The 27131-nt window shown below is 41.8% G+C and overlaps 1 protein-coding gene across 1 annotated transcript in view; it reads right to left on the bottom strand.

Moving 5' to 3' along the window:
- The window catches only part of LOC128635705 (uncharacterized), a 93459-nt gene that overhangs the window by 59034 nt on the left and 7294 nt on the right, over positions 1-27131 (bottom strand). Inside the window, exon 2 of the mRNA XM_053688831.1 lies at positions 279-399. Coding sequence (XP_053544806.1) covers positions 279-399 — 121 coding nt within the window. The remainder of the gene's footprint in view (positions 1-278; positions 400-27131) is intronic.

Below are 27131 nucleotides of genomic sequence, written 5' to 3' on the forward strand. Positions count from 1 at the left end.
GGTTGTGTACTGGATGTTCCTCGCCCTGGCCTCTGGTTGTGTACTGGATGTTCCTCACCCTGGCCTCTGGTTGTTTGCTGGATGTTCCTCACCCTGGCCTCTGGTTGTGTACTGGATGTTCCTCGCCCTGGCCTCTGGTTGTGTACTGGATGTTTCTTGCCCTGGTCTCTGGTTGTATTAGAGAATAAACATGCCCAGTCTATCAATAGCAGAGAAATAAGCACAGAACATGGTTGTTGTGAGATGTCACGTAATTGCTATATTTTTCTGGAACTCACCTTTTGTGTAAGCAGAAGAAGAGGGTGGGTGAGGAAGCCCAACAGGAATCCCATTCCAGCTATCAAAATCTGTGTAATCGCCAGTAACAGGATATGAGTAAAACACCGGCTCTAATGCGTTCTGGAAGAAAAAGAGCAGAACGTATTAATGACATTTTGTTTATTACAATACGTTACATGAACCTGACAAGATACAAACCCGCTACTGACAACACTTAGGGGGATATTTATCAAAGCCTCAACTATGCTGCATTTGCCGACACCAATACGCTCGCCTAACATCGCCGTACATCGCGGCCGCGGACCTGAATACGATCTCCATATTTATAAAAAAAGCCGGGAAAAAGATGCACACCAAGTACGGACTGTTGTTAACTAGCAGTTATCGATCTTGCGTCTATTCTGCTTTTTACCAACTTTATTTATACTCTGTCACTAAACGCAGTCACTATACTAAAATGTTTAACCCCTATCCCGCCGTTCACGGACCCCGCCGCCGCCTAAATAAAGTTATTAACCCCTATTCTGCCGCTCCCGGACCCCGTCGCAACCTAAATAAAGTTATTAACCCTAATCCCGCCGCTCCCGGACCCCGCCGTCACCTAAATAAAGTTATTAACCCCTATCCCGCCGCTCCCAGACCCCGCCGCCACTAAATAAATGTATTAAACCCTAAACCTCTGGCCTCCCACATTACTACCACCAACTAAACCTATTAACCCCTAAACCGCCAGCCCCCACATCGCCATAAACTAAATTAAGCTATTAACCCCTAAACCTAACAACCCGCAAACTTTAAATTAAAATTACAACATCCCTATCTTAAAAAAATGTAAACTTACCTGTAGAATTAAAATAAACTATTTTTAAACTATTATTAACCTACTCTAACTATTATACTACAATTAAATTAAACTACCAATTAAACTAACTAAATTACATATTAAAAAAATCTACTAATAAACATTATTAAAAATTACTAAGTTACAAAAAATAAAAACACTAAATTACGGGGAAAAAAACACATTATCAAAAAAAAAAGAATTACACCTAATCTAATAGCCCTATTAAAATAAAAAAGCGCCCCCCCCAAAAATAAAAAAAACCCTAGCCTACAATAAACTACCAATGGCCCTTAAAAGGGCCTTTTGTGAGGCATTGCCCCAAAGAAATCAGCTCTTTTACCTGTAATAAAAAATACAAACACCCCCCAACAGTAAAACCCACCACCCAACCAACCAACCCCCCCAAATAAAAAAACTATCTAAAATAACCTAAGCTCCCCATTGACCTGAAAATGGCATTTGTATGGGCATTGCCCTTAAAAGGGCATTTAGCTCTTTTACCGCCCAGACCCTAATCTAAAAATAAAACCCACCCAAAAAAACCTTAAAAAAAACTAACACTAACCCCCGACGATCCACTTATAGTTATTGAAGTCCCGCTTGAAGGAACCATCGAGCTAGCAAGAAGTCTTCATCCGGGCAGCCTCTTCCATCTTCATCCAGCCGACGAAGTCCTCATCCAGGCGGCAAGAAGTCTTTATCCAGACGGCATCTTCTATCTTCATACATCCGGCGCGGAGCGGGTCCATCCTGAAGACATCCGGCACGGAGCTCCTTTTCATACGGTCGCCACTGTAAACTGGAACTTCAATGAACGTGACGTCATCCAAGATGGTGTCCCTTGCATTCCTATTGGCTGAAAGGTTCCAATCAGCCAATAGGATTATAGCTGCTAAAATCCTATTGGCTGTTCCAATCAGCCAATAGGATTTGAGCAGCTACCATCCTATTGGTAAAAAGTATATTAATATAACTGAGATAAGGGGCAGTCTGCAGAGGCTTAGATACAAGGTAATCACAGAGGTAAAAAATATATTAATATAACTGAGATAAGGAGCAGTCTGCAGAGGTTTAGATACAAGGTAATCACAGAGGTAAAAAGTATATTAATATAACTGAGATAAGGGGGCAGTCTGCAGAGCTTAGATATAGGGTAATCACAGAGGTAAAAAGTATATTAATATAACTGAGATAAGGGGGCAGTCTGCAGAGGCTTAGATACAAGGTAATCACAGAGGTAAAAAGTATATTAATATAACTGAGATAAGGAGCAGTCTGCAGAGGCTTAGATACAGGGTAATCACAGAGGTAAAAAGTATATTAATATAACTGAGATAAGGGGCAGTCTGCAGAGGCTTAGATACAGGGTAATCACAGAGGTAAAAAGTATATTAATATAACTGAGATAAGGGGAGTCAGCAGAGGCTTAGATACAGGGTAATCACAGAGGTAAAAAGTATATTAATATAACTGAGATAAGGGGCAGTCTGCAGAGGCTTAGATACAAGGTAATCACAGAGGTAAAAAGTATATTAATATAACTGAGATAGGGGGCAGTCTGCAGAGGCTTAGATACAAGGTAATCACAGAGGTAAAAAGTATATTAATATAACTGAGATAAGGAGCAGTCTGCAGAGGCTTAGATACAAGGTAATCACAGAGGTAAAAAGTATATTAATATAACTGAGATAAGGAGCAGTCTGCTGAGGCTTAGATACAAGGTAATCACAGAGGTAAAAAGTATATTAATATAACTGAGATAAGGAGCAGTCTGCAGAGGCTTAGATACAAGGTAATCACAGAGGTAAAAAGTATATTAATATAACTGAGATAAGGAGCAGTCTGCGGAGGCTTAGATACAAGGTAATCACAGAGGTAAAAAGTATATTAATATAACTGAGATAAGGAGCAGTCTGCAGAGGCTTAGATACAAGGTAATCACAGAGGTAAAAATTATAATTAATATAACTGAGATAAGGAGCAGTCTGCAGAAGCTTAGATACAAGGTAATCACAGAGGTAAAAAGTATATTAATATAACTGAGATAAGGGGCAGTCTGCAGAGGCTTAGATACAAGGTAATCACAGAGGTAAAAAGTATATTAATATAACTGAGATAAGGAGCAGTCTGCAGAGGCTTAGATACAAGGTAATCACAGAGGTAAAAAGTATATTAATATAACTGAGATAAGGAGCAGTCTGCTGAGGCTTAGATACAAGGTAATCACAGAGGTAAAAAGTATATTAATATAACTGAGATAAGGAGCAGTCTGCAGAGGCTTAGATACAAGGTAATCACAGAGGTAAAAAGTATATTAATATAACTGAGATAAGGAGCAGTCTGCGGAGGCTTAGATACAAGGTAATCACAGAGGTAAAAAGTATATTAATATAACTGAGATAAGGAGCAGTCTGCAGAGGCTTAGATACAAGGTAATCACAGAGGTAAAAAGTATATTAATATAACTGAGATAAGGAGCAGTCTGCAGAGGCTTAGATACAAGGTAATCACAGAGGTAAAAATTATAATTAATATAACTGAGATAAGGAGCAGTCTGCAGAAGCTTAGATACAAGGTAATCACAGAGGTAAAAAGTATATTAATATAACTGAGATAAGGGGCAGTCTGCAGAGGCTTAGATACAAGGTAATCACAGAGGTAAAAAGTATATTAATATAACTGAGATAAGGAGCAGTCTGCAGAGGCTTAGATACAAGGTAATCACAGAGGTAAAAAGTATATTAATATAACTGAGATAAGAAGCAGTCTGCAGAGGCTTAGATACAAGGTAATCACAGAGGTAAAAAGTATATTAATATAACTGAGATAAGGGGCAGTCTGCAGAGGCTTAGATACAAGGTAATCACAGAGGTAAAAAGTATATTAATATAACTGAGATAAGGAGCAGTCTGCAGAGGCTTAGATACAAGGTAATCACAGAGGTAAAAAGTATATTAATATAACTGAGATAGGGGGCAGTCTGCAGAGGCTTAGATACAAGGTAATCACAGAGGTAAAACTGAGATAGGGGGCAGTCTGCAGAGGCTTAGATACAGGGTAATCACAGAGGTAAAACTGAGATAAGGGGGCTGTCTACAGAGGCTTAGATACAAGGTAATCACAGAGGTAAAAAGTATATTAATATAACTGAGGTAGGGGGCAGTCTGCAGAGGCTTAGATACAAGGTAATCACAGAGGTAAAACTGAGATAGGGGGCAGTCTGCAGAGGCTTAGATACAAGGTAATCACAGAGGTAAAAAGTATATTAATATAACTGTGTTGGTTATGCAAAACTGGGGAATGGATAATAAAGGGATTATCTATCTTTTTAAACAATACTTTTTTGGAGTAGACCGTCCCTTTAAACAGAAGCCATTCCTTTGCTTTAATCTATTGCACAGTATAATTGATACCGTGTGAGGCCCACGTCTGCCTTTTTAACACTTTCATTAAAAGATTCTCTAAGAGGTTTGTGTGACATTCGTCCAGGGAGTTGCCTGAAGATGAATCTTTTGCTATTTTTGTATCTATTGTGCCCTGACCTAATGCGTATAATGTGGTCTACATAAAGGGGTTTGGATTGCTTTATGGGATGGGAAATCTTTCATGATTGCATATACAAATAATGAATCAATATAATAGTAGTTTATATTACACTTGTGCTTATTAGAGAACTCGCCTGCATATATTCACTATTATACACATATTTAGCAAATATATCCCTTTACGGAAATGCCTTTAAGAATTCAGTTAAAGGGACAGTTTTCAGACACTTTACAGTTGACTTCCATTAGTTAGAAAATGTCTTGCTAGAGAACCAAAGACCGTGTCTGTACTTCTACTATTAACAGGAATTTTGGAAGCCCACAATATTCAGAATTAATTTACAGGAAAAAAGAATATTGCAAAGTTGTTTTACTACATATAATTAAACGTGTTATATTAATATCTTAAAGGGTTAAATGTTCCTTTAATAATATAGTAACAGTTGCTACTTTGTGTGGTTTGTGGCGCCATCTTGTGGCCCTTTACTATTACTTCACAAATTATATCTTTCTTTTCTTTACACCTTTACTAACCCTGAGCAGCAGAGCAATACTATGCACAGCTTGACGCCCTTTCTGGCAGCCAAGGGTTAATATTCACTGTCCCTTGTAAACTGCAGTAGCCACAAATAACGATAAAAAAATAAGTGCGAGAGCTTCTTATGCCACCTTATTAAATGCATCATGAATAAAAGTCATGGGGGAACAGTGGCAGTTCTGGGGGCCACAATTTCTGTGAAAAGTAAAGTTTATTTGTGGTGAGTGCCCAGTAAGCCTCCTACGATGTGCAACTGGTGCACAATAATGGAAAACTATTACTTATTAGACATGTGCTTTTCATTTCGGACTAATTTTGGACAAATTTTGAGCGATTCGGAGATTTGAATGCATCCAAATTTCCGAATCAGCACCATAACTAAAATCCCGAAAAATTTAAAAAATGAATAAATCAGTTTCCAAATTTTCGGATCCATTCTTTATTCATATTTGGAAATTTTCATTGTTCTAATCTAAACCGCAGTTTCCCGACATCGCCGACAGTAACGGCTAGATTACGAGTTTTGTGTTATGAGCAGCTCGGTGCTAACTTGCAAGTTATTGTCACCGCTCACCTCCCTCTAGCGCTGCTATAATAGGTTTACAAAAACCCGGCGTTAGCAGGCAATATTGCAGTGTAAAGCAAATTTGAGCTCCACACCGCACTCCAATACCAGCGCTGCTTTGAGCTGGTTTTACGTGCTCGTGCATGATTTCCCAAAGACATCAACGGGGAGAGGCCGGCTAAAAAAAAGCCTAACACCTGTAATAAAGGAGCGTAAAGCTCCGTAACGCAGCCCCATTGATTCCTATGGGGAAAGAAAATGTATGTTTACACCTAACACCCCGCAAACAGAGTAGTTCAGCACAAATGTCAGGGATGTGCCTGCTGCAGGGTTCACACTCTTAGACCCTCAAGAGTAGGGTATGAATATAGATTGGGATCTCTCAGTATTTCTATAGATCTCTGTTTTATTGTTTATATATCAAAACTGATGGGAGTTATATATATGGATGACTATGGAGTCTGTACAAATTTAATGGATAAGTTATCATTATTATTTTTTGAAATGTTTTTCTGATGTGAATGATGATTTTTATAACATAATTTCTTATATATAGCACAGAAAGTACTGCTGTCACTATTGAAACCATTGATGAGTGCAATAGTAATTAATAATCACCTGTGCAACCTGGATGATGTCATGCGGAGGAGTTGTCTGCTACAATATAAGGCTGAGCTCAGTGGGCATTTGTATGTGCATGACTAAGAACCTGTGTGGTTCGAAATGTTGCATTTTTATGCTTTTGTATTAACCTAATAAAATTACTATTTGATGGTGCGGCTGCCTCTTGGACTTTATACACCTAACACCCTAACATAAACCCTGAGTCTAAACACCCCTAATCGGCCGCCCCCGACATCGCCAACACCTACATTATACTTATTAACCCCTAATCTGCCGCCCCCGACATCGCCAACACCTACATTATACTTATTAACCCCTAATCTGCCACCCCCGACATCGCCGCCACCTACATTATACTTATTAACCCCTAATCTGCCACCCCCGCCACCTACATTATACTTATTAACCCCTAATCTGCCGCCTCCGACATCGCCAACACCTACATTATACTTATTAACCCCTAATCTGTCGCCCCCGCCACCGCCACCTACATACAGTTATTAACCTCAAATCTGCTGCCCCCAATGTCGCTGCCACCTACCTACACTTATTAACCACTAATCTGCCGCCGCCGTCACCTACATACAGTTATTAACCCCTAATCTGCCGCCCCAATGTCGTCGCCACCTACCTACACTTATTAACCCCTAATCTGCCGCCCCCAACGTCACCGCCACTATACTAAAGTTATTAACCCCTAAACCTAACCCTAACCCCCACTAACTTTAATGTAATTAAAATAAATCTAAATAAAACCTACTATTAATAACTAAATAATTCCTATTTAAAACTAAATACTTATCTGTAAAATAAACCCTAAGATAGCTACAATATAACTAATAGTTACATTGTATCTATCTTAGGTTTTATTTTTATTTCACAGCTAAGTTTGTATTTATTTTAACTAGGTAGAATAGTTAGCAAAAAGTTATTAACTATTTACTAGCTACCTAGCTAAAATAAATACAAATTTACCTGTAAAATAAAATCTAACCTGAGTTACACTAACACCTAACCTTACACTACAATTAAATAAATTGCATTAATTAAATACAATTAACTAAATTACAAAAAAAAACACTAAATTACACAAAATAAAAAAGAAATGATCAAATATTTAAACTAATTACACCTAATCTAATAGCCCTATCAAAATAAAAAAGCCCCTCCAAAAGAAAAAAAAACCCTAGCCTAAACTAAACTGCTAATAGCCCTTAATAGGGCCTTTTGCGGGGTATTGCCCCAAAGAAATCAGCTCTTTTACCTGTAAAAAAAATACAAACAACCCCCAACAGTAAAACCCACCACCCACACAACCAACCCCCCCAAATAAAAACCTAAGCTCCCCATTGCCCTGAAAAGGGCATTTGTATGGGCATTGCCCTTAAAAGGGCATTTAGCTCTTTTTTCCCCCAAACCCTAATCTAAAAATAAAACCCACCCAATAAACCCTTAATAAAACCTAACACTAAACCCCGAAGATCCACTTATAGTTTTTGAAGACCCGACGTCCATCCTCAACAAAGCGGCAGAAGTCTTCATCCAAGTGGCAAGAAGTCCTCAACGAAGCCGGGAGAAGTCTTCATCCAAGCCGGTAGAAGTCTTCATCCAGACGGCATCTTCTATCTTCATCCATCCGGCGCGGAGCGGCTCCATCTTCAAGACATCCGGCACAGAGCATCCTCTTCTTACGACGGTGACTGAAGAATGAAGGTTCCTTTAAGGGACGTCATCCAAGATGGCGTCCCTTGAATTCCGATTGGTTGATAGAATTCTATCAGCCAATAGTGGATCTTTGGGCGGAAAAAGAGCTAAATGCCCTTTTAAGGGCAATGCCCATACAAATGCCCTTTTCAGGGCAATGGGGAGCTTAGGTTTTTTAGATAGGTTTTTATTTGGGGGGGCTTGGTTGTGTGGGTGGTGGGTTTTACTGTTGGGGGGTTGTTTGTATTTTTTTTTTATAGGTAAAAAAGCTGATTTCTTTGGGGCAATGCCCCGCAAAAGGCCCTTTTAAGGGCTATTGGCAGTTTAGTTTAGGCTAGGGTTTTTTTTATTTTGGGGGGGCTTTTTTATTTTGATAAGGCTATTAGATTAGGTGTAATTAGTTTAAATATTTGATAATTTATTTTTTATTTTGTGTAATTTAGTGGGGGGGGTTGTAATTTTTTTTTTTCCTTCAAAAGTTTTTATTTGAGGTTATATGATAAGTACACAGCAATAAGGTTACAATATAATCAGTGACATAAGCATATGTCCAAGTATTAGCATCTCAATGGTATAAACTGTCACCAAAATGTAGCATATATCGTATAGGTAAAATATAACATTTTAACACGCAGACATAATCATTGTTAGGTAGGTAACTTATAAGCTCTCAGTCAAACCTTTTTCCATTTATTTTTGGTCACACTTTTCAAACTAATATATATATTATCATTTTCCCCTAATGTAGAATGTAAAGATAAACTAGAAAAAGTAATACCTTATATAGAAGGTAGTGGTCGCTTTTGGACCTCTAGTATTATTAAATAATGACTTGAGGGTATGGTAGGGGATATATATAGAAGTGAAATTGCTATAGGATGTAAGCCCAAGGGAGTGGGGGGGGGGGAGAACACGGAGATGCTTGGGTAAGCAAGTTAATGGAACATTTAAACCGGGTAATGAACAGACTCAATAGATCCTATTGTGTCATAATACCAATTTAACACAACGATAAGGGAGATATTATACCAAAAGTTGCCCCTCTTAGAAAAATAACTAGAAATTTTGTAAGTTGGGAATTCTGAGCAAATTAAGGTAAAATACTGGAGTAAAGTCTCTCATCAGCCTTAAAAATGCCCCGGATAGAACCCATGGTGTATTAGGTATGGAGATATGAGATTTATATTCTATCAATACTCTAACTAGCCAGGTATCGCAATCAAATTTGCTCATGAAAAGCATAGATAAAAGACGATAAAAAATGAGGCTTTGGTCACAATAGGTAGCATCAAGTATTACGATGTATATGAATTACTATCAGGTATCACTTACCTTATCAGCATCGGAAAACATGGCTTGTCAATTTCCTAACACTGGGATTAGGTTTAAAACATATATAGGATAGGTTACTAATTTGATCAGAAACTCTTTGTGGTTTCCCAACACTGTCTCATACCATATAAGACAAGTTATGCTGCCTCAGCCGTGACAGCTCAGTAAATTAGTAAGTAGTGATGCATATGTTTGTATTGGTATTATGAGCCCAAACCCAAATAGTTATAGTAGAACAAGTTGTTCCCATATACACAGCCTAAGCAGGAGTTTGTAATCGTAGCAGACATGTCTATCCTATTTGGCATACCATTTAAGTGGATTTCAGATTACCCCTAAATACTAAAAAGATAGGCAAACCCAACTTATCCAGAGGTAAGCCTTGAATCAAGAAATAATAGGGGGAATACCTAAAAATCCTTCCTTCATCCTTTTGCTATGTATAATAACAAGACTAGATGCGATAATAGCTGGTGAGAAATTAAATGTCGTTTTGTGTTAGGAGACTCCACAATATTCAAAGAACCGTGCATAAACTCATCCATAAACAGCATACAAGTCTGACTAGTGACACTGGGGCGTATTGAACGTAACTAGATAATACATAAGCACAGAGTAGGAATCATAGTAGGCATATTTAACCCTTTTAAAGATAACGTAAATATTTAGTAGGGAAGCAAAGACATGTTCACCTAGACCTCAGTTAGTAATAGGATTATTTGCGTTGGTCTTAAGTGTAATGGGAGCATGTAACTGCGGCCCCATCATCAAGTTAATACACAAAGTCAAAGTGTTAGTTAACAGTATGTTATCAATATAAATAAACGTCCCAAATATATATATGAGTCAGCTCATATCACAGCACTTAAACCGAGAAGTTAGGCAGCACGTCCAAGTGTCATACCATGCCGACTTTCATTTGTAGATCCGGGGTAGTTGACAATGATGGAACTTCTGCCCAAAAGCTTCAACAGTTGCCCTTGGTACATTTAGCCCACTCCCCCTGTTAAAATAAACATTATTTAAGAAGAACTGTACACACCACACAATCTTAGGTAACAAACAGCCCAGAGTCAACTGTACTGAGCTGTACAAGGAATAAAGCATCGTAGAATTAGTCCTCCATCTGCAAGGTGTGGAGGTACGTTAGGGACTGTCAGCCAATTCCTTTTCAGCCTGTAATAACCAGATCTTCTTTTTGCCGGTAGTAGGCTTTCAGATCAGCAAACCGGTCTCTATGTCCTGTGATCATTGTTGGTCTAATCCTGGAGGAGAGACAATCCTTGAGAGTAAAAGGCTCAGGGGCTAAGGAAGCATTGCGTTTCAATCTGGATGGCCAGAGTATTGGGGCAAATATGACCGTCTTGTAGTGCAAAGGATCAAGTGCGTCTCTCATATCACATTTATTCTCTGCGTCACCACCAGCTGATGTACTAGGGCATGCTGCTTTCAGAAGTCCTGCGGTGTGCTCTGAGAGCTCTGTGTTCCTCAATACAGTCTCACACACCTCGGTGAGCCTCTGCTCAAGCCTGGTAAGACAGTCCTGTAAGGGGTCTAATATTGCCAACATCAATCTGCCTGCCACCATCTCGGTTCGATTCATGCTCAATTCATCCCAATAGGGGACTTCCACAACTGTTCAGTATGTCATCACCTCAGATCGGGGAACCAAATCAGTCTGATGTTTCCCACGTGGGTGGGAAGATGGCCGCTGCTATATATACTCGGCACTGAAAAACAGAATTTATGTTTACCTGATAAATTTCTTTCTCCAACGGTGTGTCCGGTCCACGGCGTCATCCTTACTTGTGGGATATTCTCTTCCCCAACAGGAAATGGCAAAGAGCCCAGCAAAGCTGGTCACATGATCCCTCCTAGGCTCCGCCTACCCCAGTCATTCGACCGACGTTAAGGAGGAATATTTGCATAGGAGAAACCATATGGTACCGTGGTGACTGTAGTTAAAGAAAATAAAATATCAGACCTGATTAAAAAAACCAGGGCGGGCCGTGGACCGGACACACCGTTGGAGAAAGAAATTTATCAGGTAAACATAAATTCTGTTTTCTCCAACATAGGTGTGTCCGGTCCACGGCGTCATCCTTACTTGTGGGAACCAATACCAAAGCTTTAGGACACGGATGAAGGGAGGGAGCAAATCAGGTCACCTAAATGGAAGGCACCACGGCTTGCAAAACCTTTCTCCCAAAAATAGCCTCAGAAGAAGCAAAAGTATCAAACTTGTAAAATTTGGTAAAAGTGTGCAGTGAAGACCAAGTCGCTGCCCTACATATCTGATCAACAGAAGCCTCGTTCTTGAAGGCCCATGTGGAAGCCACAGCCCTAGTGGAATGAGCTGTGATTCTTTCGGGAGGCTGCCGTCCGGCAGTCTCGTAAGCCAATCTGATGATGCTTTTAATCCAAAAAGAGAGAGAGGTAGAAGTTGCTTTTTGACCTCTCCTTTTACCTGAATAAACAACAAACAAGGAAGATGTTTGTCTAAAATCCTTTGTAGCATCTAAATAGAATTTTAGAGCGCGAACAACATCCAAATTGTGCAACAAACGTTCCTTCTTTGAAACTGGTTTTGGACACAGAGAAGGTACGATAATCTCCTGGTTAATGTTTTTGTTAGAAACAACTTTTGGAAGAAAACCAGGTTTAGTACGTAAAACCACCTTATCTGCATGGAACACCAGATAAGGAGGAGAACACTGCAGAGCAGATAATTCTGAGACTCTTCTAGCAGAAGAAATCGCAACCAAAAACAAAACTTTCCGAGATAATAACTTAATATCAACGGAATGTAAGGGTTCAAACGGAACCCCCTGAAGAACTGAAAGAACTAAATTGAGACTCCAAGGAGGAGTCAAAGGTTTGTAAACAGGCTTGATTCTAACCAGAGCCTGAACAAAGGCTTGAACATCTGGCACAGCTGCCAGCTTTTTGTGAAGTAATACCGACAAGGCAGAAATCTGTCCCCTCAGGGAACTTGCAGATAATCCTTTTTCCAATCCTTCTTGAAGGAAGGATAGAATCCTAGGAATCTTAACCTTGTCCCAAGGGAATCCTTTAGATTCACACCAACAGATATATTTTTTCCAAATTTTGTGGTAAATCTTTCTAGTCACAGGCTTTCTGGCCTGAACAAGAGTATCGATCACAGAATCTGAGAATCCTCGCTTCGATAAAATCAAGCGTTCAATCTCCAAGCAGTCAGCTGGAGTGAAACCAGATTCGGATGTTCGAACGGACCCTGAACAAGAAGGTCTCGTCTCAAAGGTAGCTTCCAAGGTGGAGCCGATGACATATTCACCAGATCTGCATACCAAGTCCTGCGTGGCCACGCAGGGGCTATCAAGATCACCGACGCCCTCTCCTGCTTGATCCTGGCTATCAGCCTGGGGATGAGAGGAAATGGCGGGAACACATAAGCTAGTTTGAAGGTCCAAGGTGCTACTAGTGCATCCACTAGAGCCGCCTTGGGATCCCTGGATCTGGCCCCGTAGCAAGGAACTTTGAAGTTCTGACGAGAGGCCATCAGATCCATGTCTGGAATGCCCCACAGGTGAGTGACTCGGGCAAAGATTTCCGGATGGAGTTCCCACTCCCCCGGATGCAATGTCTGACGACTCAGAAAATCCGCTTCCCAATTTTCCACTCCTGGGATGTGGATAGCAGACAGGTGGCAGGAGTGAGACTCCGCCCAAAGAATAATTTTGGTTACTTCTTCCATCGCTAGGGAACTCCTTGTTCCCCCCTGATGGTTGATGTACGCAACAGTCGTCATGTTGTCTGATTGAAACCGTATGAACCTGGTCCTCGCAAGCTGGGGCCAGGCCTGGAGCGCATTGAATATCGCTCTCAGTTCCAGAATATTTATCGGTAGAAGAGATTCTTCCCGAGACCAAAGACCCTGAGCTTTCAGGGATCCCCAGACCGCGCCCCAGCCTATCAGACTGGCGTCGGTCGTGACAATGACCCACTCTGGTCTGTGGAACATCATCCCTTGAGACAGATTGTCCAGGGACAGCCACCAACGGAGTGAGTCTCTGGTCCTCTGATTTACTTGTATCTTCGGAGACAAGTCTGTATAGTCCCCATTCCACTGACTGAGCATGCACAGTTGTAATGGTCTTAGATGAATGCGCGCAAAAGGAACTATGTCCATCGCCGCCACCATCAACCCGATCACTTCCATGCACTGAGCTATGGAAGGAAGAGGAACGGAATGAAGTATCCGACAAGAGTCCAGAAGCTTTGTTTTTCTGGCCTCTGTTAGAAAGATCCTCATTTCTAAGGAGTCTATAATTGTTCCCAAGAAGGGAACCCTTGTTGACGGGGATAGAGAACTCTTTTCCACGTTCACTTTCCAGCCGTGAGATCTGAGAAAGGCCAGGACAATGTCCGTGTGAGCCTTTGCTTAAGGAAGGGACGACGCTTGAATCAGAATGTCATCCAGGTAAGGTACTACTGCAATGCCCCTTGGTCTTAGCACCGCTAGAAGGGACCCTAGTACCTTTGTGAAAATCCTTGGAGCAGTGGCTAATCCGAAAGGAAGCGCCACGAACTGGTAATGTTTGTCCAGGAATGCAAACCTTAGGAATCGATGATGTTCCTTGTGGATAGGAATATGTAGATACGCATCCTTTAAATCCACCGTGGTCATAAATTGACCTTCCTGGATGGAAGGAAGGATAGTTCGAATGGTTTCCATCTTGAACGATGGGACCTTGAGAAATTTGTTTAAGATCTTGAGATCTAGGATTGGTCTGAACGTTCCCTCTTTTTTGGGAACTATGAACAGATTGGAGTAGAACCCCATCCCTTGTTCTCTTAATGGAACAGGATGAAGATAACTGCGACTTGTGGAACCTCCCCCTTGGGGGAAGTCCCTTGAATTCCAGAAGATAACCCTGGGAGACTATTTCTAGCGCCCAAGGATCCAGAACATCTCTTGCCCAAGCCTGAGCGAAGAGAGAGAGTCTGCCCCCCACCAGATCCGGTCCCGGATCGGGGGCCAATATTTCATGCTGTCTTGGTAGCAGTGGCAGGTTTCTTGGCCTGCTTTCCCTTGTTCCAGCCTTGCATTGGTCTCCAAGCTGGCTTGGCCTGAGAAGTATTACCCTCTTGCTTAGAGGACGTAGCACCTTGGGCTGGTCCGTTTTTACGAAAGGGACGAAAATTAGGTCTATTTTTTGCCTTGAAGGGCCGATCCTGAGGAAGGGCGTGGCCCTTACCCCCAGTGATATCAGATATAATCTCTTTCAAGTCAGGACCAAACAGCGTTTTCCCCTTGAAAGGAATGTTTAGTAGCTTGTTCTTGGAAGACGCATCAGCCGACCAAGATTTCAACCAAAGCGCTCTGCGCGCCACAATAGCAAACCCAGAGTTCTTAGCCGCTAACTTAGCCAATTGCAAAGAGGCGTCTAGAGTGAAAGAATTAGCCAATTTGAGAGCATTGATTCTGTCCATAATCTCCTCATAAGGAGGAGAGTCACTATCGAGCACCTTAAGCAGTTCATCAAACCAGAAATATGCGGCTGTAGTGACAGGGACAATGCATGAAATGGGTTGTAGAAGGTAACCCTGCTGAACAAACATCTTTTTAAGCAAACCTTCTAATTTTTTATCCATAGGATCTTTGAAAGCACAACTATCCTCTATGGGAATAGTGGTGCGTTTGTTTAAAGTAGAAACCGCTCCCTCGACCTTGGGGACTGACTGCCATAAGTCCTTTCTGGGGTCGACCATAGGAAACAATTTTTTAAATATGGGGGGAGGGACGAAAGGAATACCGGGCCTTTCCCATTCTTTATTAACAATGTCCGCCACCCGCTTGGGTATAGGAAAAGCTTCTGGGAGCCCCGGCACCTCTAGGAACTTGTCCATTTTACATAGTTTCTCTGGGATGACTAAATTTTCACAATCATCCAGAGTGGATAATACCTCCTTAAGCAAAATGCGGAGATGTTCCAATTTAAATTTAAATGTAATCACATCAGATTCAGCCTGCTGAGAAATGTTCCCTAAATCAGTAATTTCTCCCTCAGACAAAACCTCCCTGGCCCCCTCAAATTGGGTTAGGGGCCCTTCAGAGATATTAATATCAGCGTCGTCATGCTCTTCAGTAACTAAAACAGAGCATCCACGCTTACGCTGACAAGGGTTCATTTTGGCTAAAATGTTTTTGACAGAATTATCCATTACAGCCGTTAATTGTTGCATAGTAAGGAGTATTGGCGCGCTAGATGTACTAGGGGCCTCCTGAGTGGGCAAGACTCGTGTAGACGAAGGAGGGAATGATGCAGTACCATGCTTACTCCCCTCACTTGAGGAATCATCTTGGGCATCATTGTCATTATCACATAAATCACATTTATTTAAATGAATAGGAATTCTGGCTTCCCCACATTCAGAACACAGTCTATCTGGTAGTTCAGACATGTTAAACAGGCATAAACTTGATCAGAAAGTACAAAAAACGTTTTAAAATAAAACCGTTACTGTCACTTTAAATTTTAAACTGAACACACTTTATTACTGCAATTGCGAAAAAACATGAAGGAATTGTTCAAAATTCACCAAATTTTCACCACAGCGTCTTAAAGCCTTGAAAATATTGCACACCAATTTTGGAAGCTTTAACCCTTAAAATAACGGAACCGGAGCCGTTTTAAGCTTTAAACCCCTTTACAGTCCCTGGTATCTGCTTTGCTGAGACCCAACCAAACCCAAAGGGGAATACGATACCAAATGACGCCTTCAGAAGTCTTTTATGAGTATCAGAGCTCCTCTCACATGCGACTGCATGCCATGCCTCTCAAAAACAAGTGCGCAACACCGGCGCGAAAATGAGACTCTGCCTATGCTTTGGGAAAGCCCCTAAAGAATAAGGTGTCTAAAACAGTGCCTGCCGATATTATTAAATCAAAATACCCAGAATAAATGATTCCTCAAGGCTAAATAAGTGTTAATATCAATCGATTTAGCCCAAAAAAAAAAGTCTACAGTTTAAATAAGCCCTTGTGAAGCCCTTATTTACAATCGTAATAAACATGGCTTACCGGATCCCATAGGGAAAATGACAGCTTCCAGCATTACATCGTCTTGTTAGAATGTGTCATACCTCAAGCAGCAAGAGACTGCAAACTGTTCCCCCAACTGAAGTTAATTGCTCTCAACAGTCCTGTGTGGAACAGCCATGGATTTTAGTTACGGTTGCTAAAATCATTTTCCTCATACAAACAGAATTCTTCATCTCTTTTCTGTTTCTGAGTAAATAGTACGTACCAGCACTATTTGAAAATAACAAACTCTTGATTGAATAATGAAAAACTACAGTTAAACACTAAAAAACTCTAAGCCATCTCCGTGGAGATGTTGCCTGTACAACGGCAAAGAGAATGACTGGGGTAGGCGGAGCCTAGGAGGGATCATGTGACCAGCTTTGCTGGGCTCTTTGCCATTTCCTGTTGGGGAAGAGAATATCCCACAAGTAAGGATGACGCCGTGGACCGGACACACCTATGTTGGAGAAAGCAGGTACGACAGCTGGTCACAATATCTACTGAGGAGATGGCAGCCACAAATTTCTCATAGGGACCCCGGGTTGTCCAATATGTTGCGGTCGCCTGTGCCCAGTGATTCTTTCCCAAATAGGTTTAGTTTAGTAGTGATGGCCCAATAGGCTCTTCCGGTACATGAGGCAGTCTTCTCCTACACTTGGGCTTCCCCTGTGTGCTAAACACCGCTTATCCTTCAATTTAATGACTTACTCAGATGTAGGTAGCTTAGTGGGTTAAATGGACCCAAACAGAATGAATATATTTGTTTATAGTACTTAAAATCTATCACTTATAGTCGGAGCTCTAAACAGGTACGTCTGATCATGTTGGGTGTTAGCTCCGCACTCCCTTTTTTTTGTAATTTAGTTAATTGTATTTAATTAATGTAATTTATTTAATTGTAGTGTAAGGTTAGGTGTTAGTGTAACTCAGGTTAGGGTTTATTTTGCAGGTAAATTTGTATTTATTTTAGCTAGGTAGTTAGTAAATAGTTAATAACTATTTACTAACTAGTCTACCTAGTTAAAATAAATACAAACTTACCTGTGAAATAAAAATAAAACCTACGATAGCTACAATGTAACTATTAGTTATATTGTAGCTAGCTTATCGTTTATTTTTTAGGTAAGTATTTAGTTTTAAATAGGAATTATTTAGTTATTAATAGTAGGTTTTATTTAGATTTATTTTAATTACATTAAAGTTAGTGGGTGTTAGGGATAGACTTAGGTTTAGGGGTTAATAACTTTAGTATAGTGGCGGCGATTTTGGGGGCAGCAGATTAGGGGTTAATAACAGTAATGTAGGTTGCGGCGATGTTAGGGACAGCAGATTAGGGGTTAATAATATTTAACTAGTGTTTGCGATGCGGGAGTGCAGCGGTTTATGGGTTAATATGTTTATTATAGTGGCGGCGATGTCCGGAGCGGCAGATTAGGGGTTAATAATTTTATTTTAGCCTTTGCGATGCGGGAGGGCCTCGGTTTAGGGGTTAATAGGTAGTTTATTTGTGTTAGTGTACTTTTTAGCACTTTAGTTATGAGTTTTATGTTACGGCGTTGTAGCATAAAACCTATAACTACTGACTTTCAGTTTACGGTATAGATCTTGATGGTATGGGCTGTACCGCTCACTTTTTGGCCTCTCAGGCAAACTCGTAATACCGGCGCAAAGGAAGTCCCATTGAAAAAGGACTTTTTGAAAGCTGCGGTAGTTACGTTGCGTTACAGCCAAAAAAGTGTGCGGTACAGCTAAACTGCAAGACTCGTAATACCAGCGGTAGTGAAAAAGAGCCTTAACGCTGCTTTTTCACTCATACCGCAAAACTCGTAATCTAGCCGTAAATTACTAAATAAAGCTATTAACATCGCCGACACTAAATAAACATATTAACCCATAAACCGCAGTTCCCAAACATCGCCGACACTAACTAAACCTATTAACCCCTAAACCACAGTTCCCAAACATTGCTGACACAAACTAAATCCATTAACCCCTAAACTGCAGTTCCCAAACCTTGCCGACACTAACTAAACCTATTAACCCCTAAACCGCAGTTCCCCGACATAGCCGACACTAACTAAACCTATTAACCCATAAACCGCAGTTCCCAAACATCGCAGACACTAACTAAACCTATTAACCCCTAAACCGCCGGCCCCCACATTGCAATAACCTAAATTAAACTATATTAACCCCTATGTCAGCCGTAAGGAATCAGTCCAGGATTTAACCCAACTGCTAGAGTGATAAGATAAACACACGCTACCACACTGAGAGGGAACAAGGACGTGACCCACTCAGGAAAGAATAAAAGTGAGTAGTCACAAGTGTTGCAGGGTCACAGAACAGTCTCTACTGAGATGAGAGGATTCAAGGTAAAGAGTATTATGCTGGTTGAAGGTATTCCAAAAGAGTGGTCAGACAATGCAGAGGTCAGTATCATTTTGAGCAGGCAGGGGATGATCAGGCTGAGAGTAGTCAGACAAGGCAAGGGTCAATATTCAGTAAGCGGTTTATAAGGATCAGGCTGAGAGTAGTCAGTCAAGGCAAGGGTCAATATCCAGTAAGTGGTTTATAAGAATCAGGCTGAGAGTAGTCAGACAAGGCAAGGGTCAATATCCAGTAAGTGGTTTATAAGAATCAGGCTGAGAGTAGTCAGACAAGGCAAGGGTCAATATCCAGTAAGTGCTTTATAAGGATCAGGCTGACAGTAGTCAGACAAGGCAAGGGTCAATATCCAGTAAGTGCTTTATAAGGATCAGGCTGCAGAGTAGTCAGAAGAGGCAAGGGTTAATATCCAGTAAGCGGTTTATAAGGATCAGGCTGAGAGTAGTCAGACAAGGCAAGGGTCAATATCCAGTAAGTGGTTTATAAGAATCAGGCTGAGAGTAGTCAGACAAGGCAAGGGTCAATATCCAGTAAGTGCTTTATAAGGATCAGGCTGACAGTAGTCAGGCAAGGGTCAATATCCAGTAAGTGCTTTATAAGGATCAGGCTGAGAGTAGTCAGACAAGGCAAAGGTTAATATCCAGTAAGTGGTTTATAAGGATCAGGCTGAGAGTAGTCAGACAAGGCAAGGGTCAATTTCCAGTAAGTGCTTTATAAGGATCAGGCTGCAGAGTAGTCAGAAGAGGCAAGGGTTAATATCCAGTAAGCGGTTTATAAGGATCAGGCTGAGAGTAGTCAGACAAGGCAAGGGTCAATATCCAGTAAGTGGTTTATAAGGATCAGGCTGAGAGTAGTCAGACAAGGCAAGGGTCAATATCCAGTAAGTGCTTTATAAGGATCAGGCTGAGAGTAGTCAGGCAAGGCAAGGGTCAATATCCAGTAAGCGGTTTATAAGGATCAGGCTGAGAGTAGTCAGGCAAGGCAAGGGTCAATATCCAGTAAGTGGTTTATAAGGATCAGGCTGAGAGTAGTCAGGCAAGGCAAGGGTTAATATCCAGTAAGTGCTTTATAAGGATCAGGCTGAGAGTAGTCAGGCAAGGCAAGGGTCAATATCCAGTAAGTGCTTTATAAGGATCAGGCTGAGAGTAGTCAGGCAAGGCAAGGGTCAATATCCAGTAAGCGGTTTATAAGGATCAGGCTGAGAGTAGTCAGACAAGGCAAGGGTCAATATCCAGTAAGTGCTTTATAAGGATCAGGCTGAGAGTAGTCAGACAAGGCAAGGGTCAATATCCAGTAAGTGCTTTATAAGGATCAGGCTGAGAGTAGTCAGATAAGGCAAGGCTCAATATCCAGTAAGTGGTTTATAAGGATCAGGCTGAGAGTAGTCAGGCAAGGCAAGGGTCAATATCCAGTAAGTGGTTTATAAGGATCAGGCTGAGAGTAGTCAGGCAAGGCAAGGGTCAATATCCAGTAAGTGGTTTATAAGGATCAGGTTGAGAGTAGTCAGGCAAGGCAAGGGTCAATATCCAGTAAGTGCTTTATAAGGATCAGGCTGAGAGTAGTCAGGCAAGGCAAGGGTCAATATCCAGTAAGTGTTTTATAAGGATCAGGCTGAGAGTAGTCAGACAAGGCAAGGGTCAATATCCAGTAAGTGCTTTATAAGGATCAGGCTGAGAGTAGTCAGGCAAGGCAAGGGTCAATATCCAGTAAGTGGTTTATAAGGATCAGGCTGAAAGTAGTCAGGCAAGGCAAGGGTCAATATCCAGTAAGTGGTTTATAAGGATCAGGCTGAGAGTAGTCAGGCAAGGCAAGGGTCAATATCCAGTAAGCAGTTTATAAGGATCAGGCTGAGAGTAGTCAGGCAAGGCAAGGGTCAATATCCAGTAAGTGCTTTATAAGGATCAGGCTGAGAGTAGTCAGGCAAGGCAAGGGTCAATATCCAGTAAGTGCTTTATAAGGATCAGGCTGAGAGTAGTCAGGCAAGGCAAGGGTCAATATCCAGTAAGCGGTTTATAAGGATCAGGCTGAGAGTAGTCAGGCAAGGCAAGGGTCAATATCCAGTAAGTGCTTTATAAGGATCAGGCTGAGAGTAGTCTGGCAAGGCAAGGGTCAATATCCAGTAAGCGGTTTATAAGGATCAGGCTGAGAGTAGTCAGGCAAGGCAAGGGTCAATATCCAGTAAGTGGTTTATAAGGATCAGGCTGAGAGTAGTCAGGCAACGCAAGGGTCAATATCCAGTAAGTGGTTTATAAGGATCAGGCTGAGAGTAGTCAGACAAGGCAAGGGTCAATATCCAGTAAGTGCTTTATAAGGATCAGGCTGAGAGTAGTCAGGCAAGGCAAGGGTCAATATCCAGTAAGTGGTTTATAAGGATCAGACTGAGAGTAGTCAGACAAGGCAAGGGTCAATATCCAGTAAGTGGTTTAAAAGGATCAGGCTGAGAGTAGTCAGGCAAGGAAAGGGTCAATATCCAGTAAGCGGTTTATAAGGATCAGGCTGAGAGTAGTCAGGCAAGGCAAGGGTTAATATCCAGTAAGTGGTTTATAAGGATCAGGCTGAGAGTAGTCAGACAAGGCAAGGGTCAATATCAAGGCAAGGGTTAATATCCAGTAAGTGGTTTATAAGGATAAGGCTGAGAGTATTCAGACAAGGCAAGGGTCAATATCCAGTAAGTGCTTTATAAGGATCAGGCTGAGAGTAGTCAGGCAAGGCAAGGGTCAATATCCAGTAAGTGCTTTATAAGGATCAGGCTGACAGTAGTCAGGCAAGGCAAGGGTCAATATCCAGTAAGTGCTTTATAAGGATCAGGCTGAGAGTAGTCAGACAAGGCAAGGGTCAATATCCAGTAAGTGCTTTATAAGGATCAGGCTGAGAGTAGTCAGACAAGGCAAGGGTCAATATCCAGTAAGTGCTTTATAAGGATCAGGCTGAGAGTAGTCAGGCAAGGCAAGGGTCAATATCCAGTAAGTGCTTTATAAGGATCAGGCTGAGAGTAGTCAGGCAAGGCAAGGGTCAATATCCAGTAAGTGCTTTATAAGGATCAGGCTGACAGTAGTCAGGCAAGGCAAGGGTCAATATCCAGTAAGTGCTTTATAAGGATCAGGCTGAGAGTAGTCAGACAAGGCAAGGGTCAATATCCAGTAAGTGCTTTATAAGGATCAGGCTGAGAGTAGTCAGGCAAGGCAAGGGTCAATATCCAGTAAGTGCTTTATAAGGATCAGGCTGAGAGTAGTCAGGCAAGGCAAGGGTCAATATCCAGTAAGTGCTTTATAAGGATCAGGCTGAGAGTAGTCAGACAAGGCAAGGGTCAATATCCAGTAAGTGCTTTATAAGGATCAGGCTGAGAGTAGTCAGACAAGGCAAGGGTCAATATCCAGTAAGTGCTTTATAAGGATCAGGCTGAGAGTAGTCAGACAAGGCAAGGGTCAATATCCAGTAAGTGCTTTATAAGGATCAGGCTGAGAGTAGTCAGACAAGGCAAGGGTCAATATCCAGTAAGTGCTTTATAAGGATCAGACTGAGAGTAGTCAGGCAAGGCAAGGGTCAATATCCAGTAAGTGCTTTATAAGGATCAGGCTGAGAGTAGTCAGGCAAGGCAAGGGACAATATCCAGTAAGTGCTTTATAAGGATCAGGCTGAGAGTAGTCAGACAAGGCAAGGGTCAATATCCAGTAAGTGGTTTATAAGGATCAGGCTGAGAGTAGTCAGACAAGGCAAGGGTCAATATCCAGTAAGCGGTTTATAAGGATCAGGCTGAGAGTAGTCAGGCAAGGCAAGGGTCAATATCCAGTAAGTGGTTTATAAGGATCAGGCTGAGAGTAGTCAGGCAAGGCAAGGGTCAATATCCAGTAAGCGGTTTATAAGGATCAGGCTGAGAGTAGTCAGGCAAGGCAAGGGTCAATATCCAGTAAGCGGTTTATAAGGATCAGGCTGAGAGTAGTCAGGCAAGGCAAGGGTCAATATCCAGTAAGTGGTTTATAAGAATCAGGCTGCAGAGTAGTCAGGCAAGGCAAGGGTCAATATCCAGTAAGCGTTTTTTTTTTAATAAGTAGAGAGCAGAAACTCACAGAGCCACGGACAGGTATGAACACTGACAAACGGGCCCCGAAGAAAACTCCCGCCGGCATTAAAAGCCAGTGACGAGAGGAGGCTGTGACGTATGGGGGCGTGTCACAGAAAGGCCGCATCACGTTACTAGGCAACGTGACGTGGTAAGGACACAAAGGAGATCCGGGAGTCGCATAGAGACGGCGATGAACGGATCGTGACACCCTAAACCTAACAGCCCCTAACTTAAAAATAATTAGATTAGACCTAAATTAAAGTTACAATTATTAACTAACTACCTATTCCCGTTTTAAAAATAACAAAACCCCAAAATAAAAAAAAACCTAATCTATAATAAACTACCAAGGGCCGTTAAAGGGCCTTTTGCCCTAAAGTTAACAGCTCTTTTGAAAAAATATAAAAACAAACACCCCCTTACATTACAAATCCCCACCCCCCAAAATAAAAAACCTAACTAAAAAAAAAACTAATCTACCGATTGCTCTGAAAAGGGCATTTGTATGGGCATTGCCTTTGTATGGGCATTCAGCTCTTTTCGGCCTATTAAAAGCCCTAATCTAAAAAAAACAAAACAAAAAAAAAAAAAATGTATGCTTACCTGGTAAATTTGTTTATTTCCGGATATGGTGAGTCCACGGCTTGAGTAATTACTGTTGGGAATATCACTCCGGCCAGTAGGAGAAGGCAAAGAGCACCACAGTTAAACTGTTAGGTATCACTCCCTTACCCACAACCTCCAGTCATTCGACTGAAGGTAAATGGAGAAAAAGGAGTAACACAAGAGGTGCCTGAGGTTATAGTCAAAAGAACAACTGTTTTAAAATAAAGTGTGGGGCCGTGGAATCACCATATCCGGAAATAAATACATTTATCAGGTAAGCATAAATTTTGTTTTTCTTTCCTAAGATATGGTGAGTCCACGGCTTGAGTAATTACTGTTGGGAACCAATACCCAAGCTAGAGGACACGGATAAATAGGGATAAATAGGGAGGGACAAGACAGGCAGTCCTAAATAGAAGGCACCACCGCTTGAAGAATCTTTCTCCCAAAAGAAGCCTCAGCCGAGGCAAAAGTATAAAATTTGGAAAATTTGGAAAAAGTATGTAGAGAAGACCAAGTTGCAGCCTTGCAAATTTGTTCCACAGAAGCTTCTTTTTTTGAAAGCCCAAGAAGAGGAAACAGCTCTTGTGAAATTAGCCGTAATTCTCTCAGGAGGCTGCTGTCCAGCAGTCTCATAAGCCAAACTAATTATACTTCGTAACCAAAAAGAAAGAGTAGTAGCAGTAGCTTTCTGACCTTTACGTTTTCCAGAGAAACAGACAAAGAGGGCAGAGGACTGGCGAAAACCCTTAGTCGCCTGTAAGTAGAATTTAAGAGCACGTACAACATCCAAATTGTGTAACAAACGTTCTTTGGAAGAAGAAGGATTAGGACACAGAGAGGGAACAACAATTTCCTGATTGATATTTCTATTAGAAACAACCTACCTTAGGAAGGAAACCTAACTTAGTACGAAGAACCGCCTTATCGGCATGAAAAATAAGATAAGGGGAATCACACTGCAGAGCTGAGAGTTCCGAGACTCTTCGAGAAGAAGAGAAAGCAACAGGAAACAAAACCTTCCAAGATAACAACTTAATGTCTATGGACTGCAACGGCTCAAACCGAGCCAGCTGTAAAACTTTAAGAACAAGGTTAAGGCTCCAAGGAGGAGCAACAGACCTAAAGACAGGCCTGATTTTGACCAAGGCCTGACAAAAAGATTGCACATCTGCCAAACGTTTATGTAGTAAAACTGATAAAGCAGAAATCTGACCCTTCAGGGTACTGACTGACAATCTCTTCTCCAGGCCTTCCTGAAGAAAAGATAAAATTCTAGGAATTCTAATTCTACTCCAAGGGTAGCCCTTGGATTCACAGCAATAAAGATATTTACATCATATCTTATGGTAAACCTTTCTAGTAACAGGCTTGCGAGCCTGAATCATGGTCTCAATGACCGACTCAGAAAAACCACGCTTAGACAGAATTAAGCATTCAATATCCAAGCAGTCAGCTTCAGAGAAACAAGATTTGGATGAAGGAAGGGACCCTGAGTCAGGAGGTCCTTCCTCAGAGGTAGTCTCCAAGGTGGGAGAGATGACATCTCCACTAGGTCTGTAAACCAAATCCATGCAAGGCCACGCAGGGGCTATTAGAATCGCTGATGCCCTCTCCTGTTTGATACGAGCAATGACTCGTGGAAGGAGAGCAAACGGAGGAAACAGGTATGCCAACTTGAAAATCCAAGGAACCGACAGAGCATCTATCAGAACGGCCTGCGGATCTCTTGACCTTGAACCGTACCTTGGAAGCTTGGCGTTCTGACGGGACGCCATCAGATCTAACTCCGGCACCCTCCATTTGAGGACTAAGCTGGAAAACACCTCCGGATGGAGATCCCACTCCCCGGGATGAAAAGTCTGTCTGCTCAGAAAATCCGCTTCCCAGTTGTCTACTCCTGGAATGTGGATGGCAGATAGACAGCAATTGTGGGTCTCTGCCCACTGAAGATCTGAGTAACCTCCTTCATGGCTAAGGAACTCAGAGTTCCTCCCTGGTGATTGATGTAAGCCACAGAGGTTATATTGTCTGACTAGAACCTGATAAACTGGGCTGAGGACAACTGAGGCCAAGCCAATACAGCATTGTAAATCGCCCTCAACTCCAAGAATAGACTCCTATCGAGTCCAAAGGCTCTGAGCTTTTAAAAAGTTCCAGACTGCTCCCCAGCCCAGCAGGCTGGCGTCCGTGGTCACAATCACCCAGAAAGGTCTCCGAAAGCATGTGCCCTGAGGCAGATGTTCCTGAGAAATCCACCACGGGAGAGAGTACCTAAACGACTGATCTAAGTCTATTCTCTGAGATAGATCTGCATGGTCGCCATTCCATGCACAACTGGAGAGCTCTCAAATATAATTGAGCAAAAGGAACACCATCAGACCAATTACCTCCATACATTGAGCCACTGAAGGATAAGCAGTAGCCTGAAGAGAGAGGTAAGAGGAAAATATTTTATTTTTCCTGACCTCTGTCAGAAAAATCTTCATCAATAGATAATCTATTATGGCCCCTAAGAACACTACTCTTGTAGCAGGGGAAAGGGAGCTTTTTTCAAGAATGGATAACTGCCGAAAGAGCCCCCAGAACCTTTGAAAAAATTCTGGGAGCCGTGGCTAGACCAAATAGAAGGGTAACAAACTGGAAATGTTTGTCCAGAAAGGCAAATCTCAGGAATCTGTGATGGTCCCTGTGAATAGGAACATGAAGATACGCATCCTTTAGGTCTATGGTTGTCATGAACTGACCCTCTACTAAAGGAAGAATGGAGCATATAGTCTCCATCTTGAAGGATGGAACTTTGAGAAATTTGTTTAGACACTTCAAGTCTAGAATGGGACGGAAAGTTCCCTCGATTTGGGGAACCACAAATAGGTTGGAGTAGAACCCGCAACCCTGTCCCTGCACTGAAACTGGAACTATTACATTTCAAGAACGCCTCTCTCTTTATCTGGTCTGCAGATAATCTTGAGAGATGGAATCTGCCTCTGGGAGGAAAAGTCTTGAATTCCAATTTGTAACCCTGGGATACTATGTCCACAGTCTAGGGATCTGGGACATCTCATATCTAGGCTTGAGAGAACTGAGAAAGTCTGCCCCCACCTGATCCGATCCCGGATCGGGGGCAAACCCTTCATGCTGATTTGGAATCAGCTGCGGGTTTCTTTGATTGTTTCCCCTTGTTCCAAGACTGATTGGGTTTACAAGAAGACTTGGATTGTTCCTGCTTGGAAAAAGAAGGGGAAGGCTTTCTTCTGAAGTTACGAAAGGAAAGAAAATTACTCTGATGTCCTTTAGGCTTATTCTTCTTATCTTGAGGTAGAAAAGACTCTTTTCCATCCGTAATATCAGAGATCATTTCTGCCAAACCGGGTCCAAACAAGGTTTTGCCCTTGTAAGGAATCGCCAGAAGCTTGACTTTAGAGGGAACATCCACAGACCAGGATTTCAACCATAACGCCCTGCGGGCTAGTACAGCGAAACTAGAAGTTTTAGCTCCTAGTCTAACAACCTGTAAAATGGCATCTGCAATAAAGGAATTGGCCAAATTAAGAGCTTTAATCCTATCTTGAA

Source organism: Bombina bombina, chromosome 7 (genome assembly GCF_027579735.1).
Source record: "Bombina bombina isolate aBomBom1 chromosome 7, aBomBom1.pri, whole genome shotgun sequence".
Lineage (NCBI taxonomy): Eukaryota > Metazoa > Chordata > Amphibia > Anura > Bombinatoridae > Bombina > Bombina bombina.